Source organism: Bubalus kerabau, chromosome 1, assembly GCF_029407905.1.
Source record: "Bubalus kerabau isolate K-KA32 ecotype Philippines breed swamp buffalo chromosome 1, PCC_UOA_SB_1v2, whole genome shotgun sequence".
Taxonomy (NCBI): domain Eukaryota; kingdom Metazoa; phylum Chordata; class Mammalia; order Artiodactyla; family Bovidae; genus Bubalus; species Bubalus kerabau.
This window is the reverse complement of record NC_073624.1, coordinates 96985225-96998901: the sequence shown is the minus strand read 5'-3', so window position 1 is coordinate 96998901 and position 13677 is coordinate 96985225. Positions and strand designations below refer to the sequence as shown.

Sequence of the window (13677 nt, the reverse complement as noted above, 5' to 3'; positions counted from 1 at the left end):
CGTGTGCTGGAGAACACGGTGAACACCCTCCTCTGTCCCTGGCCTGTTCCCAAGTGCCCTCTAAGAGGGGAGGTGGCCCATCAGCAGGGGAAACTGGGGAGGAACGGGAGGTGGGAGGCAGCCCAAGACAAACTGCCTTCACTTCACAGCCTCGCTTAAGGAGAGAGCAGCGCCCAAGCCATTGCAGGGGGACTGCTAGCCCCCTGGGCTCTTCCCTCCTGCAGCCACAGAGACGAGAAGGCCCTGGCTGACACAGCTCACAGCTCTCTGTGGTCCACAGGTTCACCTTACACTCTGTGGGACCCCCACATGCCCAGCAAGCCATGCTTCCTGCTGAGGACAGGAAGTTCAGTCACAGGGACAGCAGCCCTCAGCTTCCTGGACATGATCCAAAAACAGGCTCCAGAGGGATCATCAAATCCTCCAGCCAGAGGAGGGCACAGGAGGTCAACCGGTTCAGTCCCAGGCCCAGGAACAGGCCTCAGGCCCTAGGCGCATCCCCCACCACCTCTCCAGATGCTTCTCTGGGCGTCCTGCTATTCTATCTTGTCTGCTTCTAGAACTACCAGCCCCTGTATGTATAAGACATAGGGTCTAGAGTGAGACGAACATAGGTTCAAATTCACCCAGATGTGTGACCTTGTGTAAGTTGCCTCACCTCCATGAATGTGTTTTTTTGTTTGATAAATAGCATATATTTTAACAACCATCATGATTTAAATAAAAGATCCCATATACACACACTCAAGACAATGTCTGCATATAGCTGGAATCCCTATAAAAGCCTGGCCCTGGGACTTCCCTGGAGGTCCAGAGGTTAAAAATTTGCCTTCCAATGCGAGGGATGTAGGTCCAATGCCTGGTGGGGGAACTAAGATCCCATATGCCATGGGGCAAATTAGACCTGTGCACCGCAACCGGAGAGCCCATGTGCCACAGCTGTAGAGTCCACATACCACAACTGGAGAATCCACACGGCGCAACAGAAGATCCCGCATGCAACTAAGATCCTGCAACTAAGACCCAGTGCAGCAAAAAAAAAAAAAAATCCTGGCCCTTCCTTTCCTGAATGCCTGGGGAGTGTTCATTTGTAGCCCCAGAGGATAGCCTAACCCTTTCTTTATTCATTCACTCTGCTCGTCTAATCTGTCCCTACTCTCCTGGGGAGATAGATATTAATTTAATGATCGCTTAAACAAAAATAAAATTCTACCAGTAATAAGTACCGTGAAGGAGGGAAACTCACACCCTGGTAGTTACTGTGAACATGTTTTTTTGTTTGATAAATAGCATGTATTTTAACAACCATCATGATTTAAATAAAAGATCCCATATACACAAAATCAAGACAAGGTCTGGCATATAGGGAGCCTGGGGCTGGCTCCCTTGGCACATTCCAGGCCAGGGGGAGTGCTGGCACCTTGCTTTCCTGTTAACTGGTTTCCCAGAAGTTCCAGTTCCCCAAAACAAATGTATTCAGAATAGGGAAATGGGGAGGGGAAACCTGGTTTGTTCCCAGGTCCAATGCTGAACCAGGTTCCCAGAGCCAATCCCTGACCTCAAATAAATAAGGCCCCTGCCAGGCAGCAGCCTCCTCAGCAGCACCAAGCAGCCTGCCCAGGGAAAACGGATGCTGCTACAGCCCCACCATGAAATTCCTCTGCGTCCTGCTTCTGGCCAACTTGGCCGCCACCTCTCTCGCCATCCTTAACGGTGAGTCTGGCTTCCGTCAACCTCCCCCTGGCCCCTGGGGTCATTGAGCCATGGCTGGAGAGACCTCAGTGCTCCAAAGGCCTTTCCTTAATCCTTGTGATGTGTTGTGTGAAGAGGTCAGGAGATGCGATCAGAACCAAACATTCACACCTGGATAAACTTAGGGACAGAGGCAGGGGGCTAGGACACATGACCCCAGGAATCCCGCACCCTAGAAAACCTGCGGCTGGGGCCAGAGGGCCAAACGGAACCCAAATCAGGGCAGACTACGGGTCAACAGAGATTCAGATTAGATTCCAGGTTCAGATGATGCTGGAAACCCCCGGTAGAGTCACTACCCCACCATGGAGCTTTCTACTTTCCTCTGTACAGTGAGGCCAACATACGTTCAACAGCTATTTATTGAGCACCTAATGTATGCCAGACACATAGTTCTGGATGCTTGGAATACACTCTCAAAATACAGAGATCTCAGTCATCATTGAGATTACACCCTAGCGGAATAAACCAACAGTAAGCACATTTACGGAGAAGGCGATGGCACCCCACTCCAGTAGTCTTGCCTGGAAAATCCCATGGACAGAGGAGCCTGGTAGGCTGCAGTCCATGGGGTCGCTAAGAGTCAGACACAACTGAGCGACTTCACTTTCACTTTCCACTTTCATGCATTGGAGAAGGAAATGGCAACCCACTCCAGTGTTCTTGCCTGGAGAATCCCAGGGACGGGGGAGCCTGGTGGGCTGCTGTCTATGGGGTCACACAGAGTCGGACACGACTGAAGTGACTTAGCAGCAGCAGCAGCAAGCACATTAAATAAAGGCCAGTGTGTTAGAAGTGCGAAGGAAAACATAAAATATGGTAAGGGAGAGAAGAATGCTGGGGCAAAAGGGGCTGCATAAGAGCATCTCACATGTTAAATGTCTTCAGACCTTCAGAAAATTTAACCGTCTTATTTTTCAGAGCCAGAAGATGAAACCCACCTGGAGGCTCAGCCCACTGATGCCTGTAAGTCTCACACTGGCATCCTTTAAAGTAAGTCAGTGGTGGTAAAAGATTGTTCAGTGAGTGACGAACAACGACAAATTCTCCATCTGAGAAAGAGGTGGAGCAAAGAGAACCCTTTCTGATGTTGGATCTTAATCCTTCCTACAGCACTAACTGGCCAAGCTCTAGGGGCCAGAAGCTCTTTGAACAGCACTTCATGCTGGTTATTCATTGGAGATGGGTATGGGGACTACATCTCACACCTGAATGCTAGCAGGTGAGGAATTTCAGCTCACCCTGAGGTGAGGATGCTTCTGGGGCTCCTCGGTCCCAAGCTCCCTATCCCACAAAAATCTTGAACATTGCAGGATTCTGCTTTGTGGATTATCCATAAATATGGTTTAGTCTCAGGCTAACTTCCTACACACACACACACACACACACACACAATTTAAGCGGCAAAAGCCAGAGAAGGCAGACTCAAGCAATACCCAAAATTCAGGGAAAAAAACTGAACCCCCTCCTATGTGCTAGACAATGGGACAGGTATTTACATAATTATCCTCTTTTCATTAGGAAGGTAAATTTGCTAAAAGTGCAGTTCCTAGTCAAAGGCATCCAAAACCAGGTACTTGTGGATTTGGATGCTGGCATGGGACACCAACCCTGCTCTATGATAACTGGGCAATGACTCAACCCTGGTGGCCACCAGTGTTAAGGGAGATAACAGAGCACTCCTCATGTGCTCTTTCTCTGCCCTCACCTCCTCCATCATCTTGTTCCCAGCTGCTCAGTTCATCAGAAACCTCCAGATCTCCAATGAGGACCTTTCTAAGGAGCCTTCCATCTCCAGAGAAGATTTGATTTCCAAAGACCAAATTGTGATCAGATCTTCCAGGCAACCACAGAATCAGAATCCCAAGCTGCCTCTGTCCATAGTCAAGGAAAAACATCTGAGAAATGCTGCCCTTGGATCAGAAGAGACTACAGAACACACTCCCAGTGATGGTAGGAGATGGGGAACGTGGGAAGGGGCTGGGCAAACAGTAAGCAGCAAAAGGGGGTGGAAGTGGTTAGGTTAGAAAGAGAAAGGAAGCTGTAGCAAAAAGGAATGAGAGAGGAATTGAGAGAGTAGCATTGAAATATATACGGTACCATACATAAAGTGGACAACTAATGGGAAGTTGCTGTACGACACAGGGAGCTCAACCTAGTGCTCTGCGACAGCCTAGAGGGGTGGGATGCAGTGGGAGGTGGGAGGGAGGGAACATATGTGTACCTATGGCTGATTCATGTCGATGTATAGCAGAAGCCAATACAACCTCGTAAAGCAATTATCCCCCAATTAAAAATAAATGAAAAAAATTTTTTTAAGAAATGAGAGTTAAAAGCAAGTCAAAGAACCCATTAGTTGCCTTTGTTGCTGGAGTGTGGGGGAGCAGTGAGGGTGAAGGGCAATAGCTCTACCCTGACTTTTCTCTCCCGTTATTCCCCAGCATCCACCACAGAAGGAAAACTGATGGAGCTCGGTCATAAAATCATGACGAATCTGGAAAACACAGTGAAAGAAACCATAAAATATCTGAAAAGCCTATTCTCTCATGCCTCTGAAGTCGTGAAGCCGTAGTAAGGGGGATGCCCACAGCCCAGGTGGGCCGCCGCAAGTGCCTGCAGCACCCGCACCTCTTGCCCCATCACCATCTTCTCTTAGCTCCTCAAGTCCTTTATTAAAGCATTGCATCCCAAGCCTGGCTCTGTGTTGGCTTTGTAGCATCAGGAAAGAAGGCCCAAGGCCCCCACTCTACCAGGATTCTTCCTTTAGTCTACCCATTCCTTTGATTGTAAACTCCTCCTCCTCCACCGGCTTCCCCAGTGGCTCAGTCAGTAAAGAATCTGTCTGCAATGCAGGAGACCTACGTTCAGTCCCTGGGTGGGGAAGATTTCCTGGAGGTGGGCATGGCAACCCACTCCAGTATTCTTGCCAGGAGAATTCCATAGACAGAGGAGCCTGGCAGGCTATAGTCCATGGGGTTGCAAAGAGTTGGACACAATTGAGCAACTAACACACACTTACTTACTTCCTCCTCAGTTTACAAATGTGTTCAAGTCTCCACATCCCAAAATATTCTTTGTGAAGTCTTGGCCCTTCTCTCCAGCTGCCCCTCCACCTCACACATCACTACCCCCAGACCCCCTCACCCACCATGCCCACCTCACTGGCCTGCAGTCTGCCTTGCCCACCCACCAGCCTGCAGCAACTGCTCTCCCAAAGCCCACTGAGCCCAGTGAACCCTGTGCCTGTTTCACAGTCCTGATGCTCTTCACTCTGTCTGTAGAACTGGACAGAACATTCTAGAATGTTCTTCTCAGGGAGATGCTGCACTGTCCTGGTTCTCCGAGCTCCAGGTTCAGGTCCCTGCACATTCTCTGACTGCATGCTGTGCTCCCAGGCCCCATCCAGGAAGTGCCTTCTCATTCCTTCTTCACTTTTCGTCCTCATCTATACCCTCATCTGCCAAGACTTCTGCTTCAACTCAGGGTGGGCGACTCCATCTATACACACAACAAACATCCACCAAGTGCTTCCTACGTGCCAGATTCACCTACAAATGTGTGCCAATCTCCCTCAACTGCAGCCAGATTTCACTGTCAAGGCATATGGAACTCATTGTGGGGGAAAGAGCATGGGAAAATAAAGTAATAAATCTCTTTTTTCTTGCAACTGGAGAGAAGACTCTTCAGGACAGATAGGATGAGAGGAAGGGAGACGTGAGATAATAGAAAATGTGTATATTGGTCTCTGCCCCTGGTTCTTGGCACAGAGCTCCTGAAACCCTCATAACTTCCTAGGTGATGAGCACATTTAGGAGCATCCCTTATTCTAACATTTGGTCTTTGGCCCCATCTATGACACAGGGCCCCTAAAACCCTTGTAAATTCCTAAGTGATAAGGGCACTAGGAACATCTTTCTTTGTATTGAGGCAGCTCTGGGTGAGCTCCTGGATGGCAAACCATGGTTAGAAGCTGGGAATTTTCAGCCCCTCCCCCCACTTGTCCAGAGTGAGGGCAGGGCCTGGAAATGGAGTTAATAATTGATCATGCCTATGTGAGGAAGCCTCCATAAAATCCCGATAGTGCTGGATTCAGAGAATTTCCAGGTTGGGAACACATCCACGGACCAGAAGGGTGTGCAGCCCAACTCCACAGGGACGGAAGCTCCTGCCATAAGGACCCTCCCAGACCTCGCCCTGTGTATCTCTCCACCTGGCTGTTCATCAGTATCTTGTATTACATCTTTTAATAAGCTGATAAATGTGTTTTCCTGAGCTCAGACATCAGGGCCATTATGTGTTCAGAATCTAGTGCATGGCTATTTGTAGGGGTTTTTTCAGGGCTAGGGTGGAGGCCAAGAAACTCTTAGTGAGAGTTCAGGGTGCAAGAGAAAGATATTGTGGAAATGCCTCATGAGTGCACAGAGGCTCTCTAGTGCTGCTACACCTGCTGCTTGGGGAAGAGCCTGTCTGGTCGGTGCTCCTCTTGAATGTGCTCTTCAGTGGGCAGCTCATGGCAGAACAGGGGCAGAAAGCTAGCTTACTCAGTCAGGGCAGAATACAGTTGGAACACAAGAGGTGATGGCCAGGCATCTCCACGAGTTTCCTCCTGACAGGTGGGGGCACTGAGCTCAGCCAATCAAGTTGCCAATGCTTGCACCGCACATAGGAGAAACTCAGTGGTATCTGAGAGAGTAGCACCTCACCAGGATGCTCTCAGTCCATACCATCTCTTTCCCAACATGTGAATTTAAACTCCAACTGAGAGAAACCTCCAACTGTTACGGAGTCCAAGCTCCCTCTGCTAGCCACATGATAGGCCAATGAATCGGAGACAAGGTGTTGAGTCAGCTCACCAAGAAGACGGCAGACTAATGTTTCAAAATAACCACTTTATCAGGGTCTGGATGCCAGGTTCTTTTGCAGATCAGAGATGGGGGGAGGTGAGGAAACAAACCATGCTGCTGTTGCTGCTGCTGCTAAGTCGCGTCAGTCGTGTCCAACTCTGTGTGACCCCATAGACGGCAGCCCAACAGGCTCCCCTGTCCCTGGGATTCTCCAGGCAAGAACACTGGAGTGGGTTGCCATTTCCTTCTCCAATGCATGAAAGTGAAAAGTGAAAGTGAAGTCGCTCAGTCGTGACTCTTAGCAATCCCATGGACTGTAGCCTACCAGGTTCCTCCGTCCATGGGATTCTCTAGGCAAGAGTACTGGAGTGGGTTGCCATTGCCTTCTCCAAATAAAGGCCATTAATCTTGTAAATATCTCCTAGAATGGCAAGGGGAGGGTGAGGGGAGGGGAGAGGGATGAGTTAGTTTCTTCCTTCCTGCCATCTACAGGTAGACAGGGTTCTGAACAAAGGCACTTTAGTTTAACAGCCAGGCAGAGTGGCCGGATTCTGAGGCAGACCATTACGTATGATTATAATAACAAAAGCAATGGAAAGCAAGTTAAAGAAACAGTTCCATCCTGGAGTCAGAATTGGCTTTTCTCTGCAACACAATGGAGGATTGATTTGGGTGTTAATTTTGCCATAGCGGGATGAGGCCATGCCTACTATGCCTTCTCTCAAAGAGGGGCACTTAAGATATTTTGTCATCCTGCAATACATAGAACTTTAAAATAATTCTGCCGGTAGTCCCAATTTAACTCCGAGGTGACCACATCTATTTCCTGATTAATTCCCCTTTGTGTATGTTTCATCTTCTCAGTGACTATGTGTCCTGACGCTGCAAATTCCTGGGTGTGGGCATGGGCAATACACGCACCACTCAAATAACCGTGTCCGTTTAAAAGTTACCTACCTAATGACACCCACACTGCTCCCACCAAACCACCTGGTCCTTTCCTCCCTCTTGCTGGGCAACTGTCTACACTAGTTTCCTGGGTCCATGCTCCCTCTAGCGGCCTCACTCCACTTTGCATTGTCAAATCTGCCCATTCGTCCTCCTTGATCTAGAAATGAATATTGTGCTCCTTTCTAGTTCTGCCCTTAAAATCATTGAGGTGTGAAAATACTTCCTTTTTCTCTTCATGCATCCCAAGCATACTCTCTAAAAACTCAACATTTTTCTCAAGAAAATCTTCTCTTTTCCCCTAGTTTGAGCAATAGAACTTCCTTCTTTTTCTCCTTCCCCTTACTTGCTGACTTTTCTCACTACGAGACCAAGACTTGTATCTCACATGGACCCCATGCCTGCTTGATTTCCTGAATAAGTCTGATTTCTAGAGACAGAATGTTCCAGGTACAAGATTTGTTCATTTCTCTGTTATCTTTCAGTTTGTGATAATTCCAAATTGAGGTTTTTTTCCACTTTCACACACATTAGCATTTTCTTCATAAGAGGGTTCCTGGTCTTTTTATCAGTATGAGATCCACCACACCTCTGTGGTTAATCCCACAGCAAGTTGAACAATGTCTGAATACACAGGGCCAACTTAATAAAGGTACAACTCCAAGCCAACTTGAAACTGTGTAGCAGGAAATAATTCTAGGAACCTGGGGACAGGCCATAAGCAAAACCCCTTCATGCTTCCTTCTGTGACCCTAAGTGAAATTCATAACAGCATAGATAATCAGGATCTGGGACACTCAATTGAGCATCACTTACTCATGCTCCTACTAAAGATAAGCACAAATAATCTGAAGTAAAATTAAGTTTTGTGCTCTGTACCCACATGGAACTGTGATCATTTCTTTCCAGCTTCAACTGTACCTATAAAGCTACAGGCCAGAGGTTACTTCAGAGCCTTTTGCCTTTTTAAATCCACTGTACTGGATCCTCATAGGCTTCCCCAGTGGCTCAGTTGTAAAGAATCTGCTTGCAATGAAGGAGACTGAAGAGATGGGAGTTTGATCCCTGAGTCGGGAAGATCCCCTGGAGGAGGCCATGGCAACCCACTCCAGTATTCTTGCCTGGAGAATCCCATGGACAGAGGAGCCTGGCGGGCTACAGAGTCCATAGCGTCACCAAGAGTCAGACACGACTGACATGACTGAACACACAAACACGCAGGTACTGGGTCCCCAAAGGCCAGTCCTTGATTTTACCATCAGGGCCATAGGAAGGCCCATCATGTTGTCATCCCTCCCCACTCTGAATCTGGTCAGTGGAGAAAGCACCCAGAGAACAGAGGGCAGAAGTGAGGCAAAGTATCAGTTTATTAATGACCATACCACAACCCACAGCACTCTGACCTCTCTGGCCAGCTGAGCTCGAGAATACAATTGAGACACAAGACTGAAGGGGGCCTCCTCTCCTTCCTGCCTGCCTAAGCCACTGCCCAGAGAGGGAAACAGCAGACATTCACAGGGGAGAGGCGGGGCGAGGAAGCCTATCCAAGTGTTTATGTTTGCATTAGGAGAGGGCAGCAGAGAAAGAGACAGTGCTATTCAGGAACGTTCCTGTTTACGCATCAACTCCACTCCTGGGTGAAACATGGTCCGAGAAATGTTCTGCCTTACCAGCTGCCATGGAGTCTCATCCCACAGCCACTGAGAGAAAAATTTTTTCATCTTTTATTAGTTTTCTCTTTTTTGTTGAAGCATAGTTGATTTACAATATTCTGTTAGTTTCTGGTGTGCAGCTAAGTGATTCAGGTTTATATATAGAGATATGTATGTACATCAGTTCAGTTCAGTTGCTCAGTCATGTCGGACTCTTTGCAACCCCATGAATCGCGGCACACCAGGCCTTCCTGTCCATCACCAACTCTCGGAGTTTACCCAAACTCATGTCCATTGAGTTGATGATGCCATCCAGCCATCTCATCCTCTGTCGTCCCCTTCTCCTCCTGCCCCCAATCCCTCCCAGCATCAGGGTCTTTTCCAATGAGTCAACTCTTTGCATCAGGTGGCCAAAGTATTGGAGTTTCAGCTTCAGCATCTGTCCTTCCAATGAACACTCAGGACTGATCTCCTTTAGAATGGACTGGTTGGATCTCCTTGCAGTCCAAGGGACTCTCAAGAGTCTTCTCCAACACCACAGTTCAAAAGCATCAGTTCTTCAGCACTCAGCTTTCTTCACACTCCAACTCTCACATCCATACATGACCACTGTAAAAACCATAGCCTTGATTAGATGGAGGTACATATATACATATATATACAGCAGCTGCTCTTTGCTGGAGCAGCCATGAAGAGATACTCCATGTCCAAGGTAAGAGAAACCCAAGTAAGACAGTAGGCGCTGAGAGAGGGCATCAGAGGGCAGAAAGACTGAAACCACAATCTCAGAAAATTAGCCAATCTGATCACATGGACCACAGCCTTGTCTAACTCAATGAAACTAGGCTATGCCATATAGGGCCACAAAGATGGACAGGTCATGGTGAAGAGGTCTGACAGAATGTGGTCCACTAGAGAAGGGAATGGCAAACCACTTCAGTATTCTTGCCTTGAGAACCCCATAAACAGTATGAAAAGGCAAAAAGATAAGACACTGAAAGATGAACTCCCCAGGTCAGTAGGTGCCCAATATGCTACTGGAGATCAGTGGAGAAATAACTCCAGGAAGAATGAAGGGATGGAGCCAAAGCAAAAACAATACCCAGTTGTCAGTGTGACTGGTGATAGAAGCAAGGTCCGATGCTGTAAAGAGCAATATTGCATAGGAACCTGGAATATTAGGTCCATGAATCAAGGCAAACTGGACTTGGTCAAACAGGAGACGGCAAGAATGAACGTCAACATTCTAGGAATCAGCGAACTAAAATGGACTGGAATGGGTGAATTTAACTCAGATGACCATTATATCTACTACTGCGGGCAGGAATCCCTTAGAAGAAGTGGAGTAGCCATCATGGTCAACAAAAGAGTCCGAAATGCAGTACTTGGATGCAATCTCAAAAACAACAGAATGATCTCTGTTCATTTCCAAGGCAAACCATTCAGTATCACGGTAATCCAAGTCTATGCCCTGACCAGTAACACTGAAGAAGCTGAAGTTGAACGGTTCTATGAAGACCTACAAGACCTTTTAGAACTAACACCAAAAAAAGATGTCCTTTTCATTACAAGGGGACTGGAATGCAAAAGTAGGAAATCAGGAAACACCTGGAGTAACAGGCAAATTTGGCCTTGGAGTACAGAATGAAGCAGGGCAAAGGTTAATAGAATTTTGCCAAGAGAACGCACTGGTCATAGCAAACACCCTCTTCCAACAACACAAGAGAAGACTCTACACATGAACATCACCAGATGGCCAACACCGAAATCAGATTGATTATATTCTTTGCAGCCAAAAATGGAGAAGCTCTATACAGTCAGCAAAAACAAGACCGGGAGCTGACTGTGGCTCAGATCATGAACTCCTTATTGCCAAATTCAGATATTTAAGTGAAGAAAGTGGGAGAACCACTAAACCATTCATGTATGACCTAAATCAAATCCCTTATGATTATACAATGGAAGTGAGAGAGAGTTTTAAGGGACTAGATCTGATAAACAGAGTGCCTGATAAACTATGGACTGAGGTTCGTGACATTGTACAGGAGACAGGGATCAAGACCATCCCCATGGAAAAGAAATGCAAAAAAGCAAAATGGCTGTCTGGGGAGGCCTTACATATAGCTGTGAAAAGAAGAGAAGCAAAAAGCAAAGGAGAAAAGGAAAGATATACCCATTTGAATGCATAGTTCCAAAGAATAGCAAGGAGAGATAGGAAAGCCTTCCTCAGTGATCACTGCTAAGAAATAGAGGAAAACAATAGAATGGGAAAGACTAGAGATCTCTTCAAGAAAATTAGAGATGCCAAGGGAACATTTCATCCAAAGATGAGCTCAATAAAGGACAGAAATGGTATGGACCTGACAGATATAGAAGATATTAAGAAGAGGTGGCAAGAATACACAGAAGAACTGTACAAAAAAGGTCTTCATGACCCAGTTAATCATGATGGTGTGATCACTCACCTAGAGCCAGACATCCTGGAATATGAAGTCAAGCGGGCCTTAGGACGCATCACTATGAACAAAGCTAGTGGAGGTGATGGAATCCCAGTTGAGCTATTTCAAATCCTAAAATATGATGCTGTGAAAGTGCTGCAGTCAATATGCCAGCAAATTTGGAAAACTCAGCAGTGGCCACAGGACTGGAAAAGGTCCGTTTTCATTCCAATCCCAAAGAAAGGCAATGCCAAAGAATGCTCAACCTACCACACAATTGCACTCATCTCACATGCTAGCAAAGTAATGCTCAAAATTCTCCAAGCCAGGCTTCAGCAATACGTGAACCGGGAACTTCCAGATGTTCAAGCTGGTTTTAGAAAAGGCATGGGAACCAGAGATCAAATTGCCAACATCCACTGCATCATTGAAAAAGCAAGAGAGTTCCAGAAAAACATCTATTTCTGCTTTATTGACTATGCCAAAGCCTTTGACTGTGTGAATCACAATAAACTGTGGAAAATTCTTCAAGAGATGGGAATACCAGACCACCTGACCTGCCTCTTGAGAAACCTGTATGCAGGTCAGAAAACAACAGTTAGAACTGGACATGGAACAACAGACTGGTTCCAAATAGGAAAAGGAGTACGTCAAGGCTGCATATTGTCACCCTGCTTATTTAACTTATATGCAGAGTACATCATGAGAAACGCTGGGCTGGAGGAAGCACTAGCTGGAATCAAGATTGCCAGGAGAAATATCAGTAACCTCAGATATGTAGATGACACCACCCTTATGGCAGAAAGTGAAGAACTAAAGAGCCTCTTGATGAAAGTGAAAGAGGAGAGTGAAAAAGTTGGCTTAAAGCTCAACATTCAGAAAACGAAGATCATGGCATCCAGTCCCATCACTTCATGGCAAATAGATTGGGTAACAGTGGAAACAGTGACAGACTTTATTTTGGGGAGCTCCAAAATCACTGCAGATGGTGATTGCAGCCATGAAATTAAAAGACGCTTACTCCTTGGAAGGAAAGTTATGACCAACCTAGACAGCATATTCAAAAGCAGAGACATTACTTTGTCAGCTAAAGTCCGTCTAGTCAAGGCTATGGTTTTTCCAGTAGTCACGTATGGATGTGAGAGTTGGACTATAAAGAAAGCTGAGTGCTGAAGAATTGATGCTTTTGAACTGTGGTGTTAGAGAAGACTCTTGAGAGTCCCTTGGACTGCAAGGAGATCCAACCAGTCCATCCTAAAGGAGATCAGTCCTGGGTGTTTGTTGGAAGGACTGATGTTGAAGCTGAAACTCCAATACTTTGGCTACCTGATGCGATGAGCTGACTCATTTGAGAGAATAGCATTGAAATGTGCGTATTATCATATGTGAAACAGATTGCCAGTCCAGGTTCGATGCATGAGACAGGGTGCTCAGGGCTGGTGCACTGGGATGACTCAGAGGGATGGGATGGGGAGGGAGGTGGGAAGGCGGTTCAGGATGGGGAACACATGTACACCCATGGCTGATTCATGTCAATGTATGACAAAACCACTACAATATTGTAAAGTAATTAGCCTCCAATTAAAATAAATAAATTTTTAAAAAAGAAAAGAAAAGACCTTGATGCTGGGAAAGATGGAGGGCAGGAGGAGAAATGGACGACAGAGGATGAGATGGTTGGATGGCATCACTGACTCAATGGACATGAGTTTGGGTGGACTCCGGGAGTTGGTGATGGACAGGGAGGCCTGGAGTGCTGCAGTTCATGGGGTCATAAAGAGTCAGACACGACTGAGTGACTGAACTGAACTGAACTGACTGATAAACATACATATATATCTGTTCTTTTTCATATTCCTTTCCATAACAGTTTATCAAAGGATGTTGATATAGTCCCCTGTGCTTATACAGTAGGACTCTGCTGTGTATGTATTTTATATATAGCATGCATCTGCTAATCCCAAACTCCTAATTTATCCGTCCCCTACCCACTTTCCTCTTAGTAATCATAAGTTTGTTTTTTATGTCTGTGAATCTGTTTCT

The 13677-nt window shown here is 46.5% G+C and overlaps 1 protein-coding gene across 1 annotated transcript; it reads left to right on the top strand.

The window, feature by feature from the left end:
- Positions 1 to 1649: 1649 nt before the first annotated feature.
- LOC129652583 (glycosylation-dependent cell adhesion molecule 1) lies at positions 1650 to 4324 on the top strand. Its single transcript, XM_055581369.1, has 4 exons — positions 1650 to 1713; positions 2674 to 2718; positions 3484 to 3705; positions 4194 to 4324. Exons 1-4 carry the CDS (start codon positions 1650 to 1652, stop codon positions 4322 to 4324), a joined length of 462 nt encoding a protein of 153 aa, XP_055437344.1.
- Positions 4325 to 13677: the final 9353 nt, after the last annotated feature.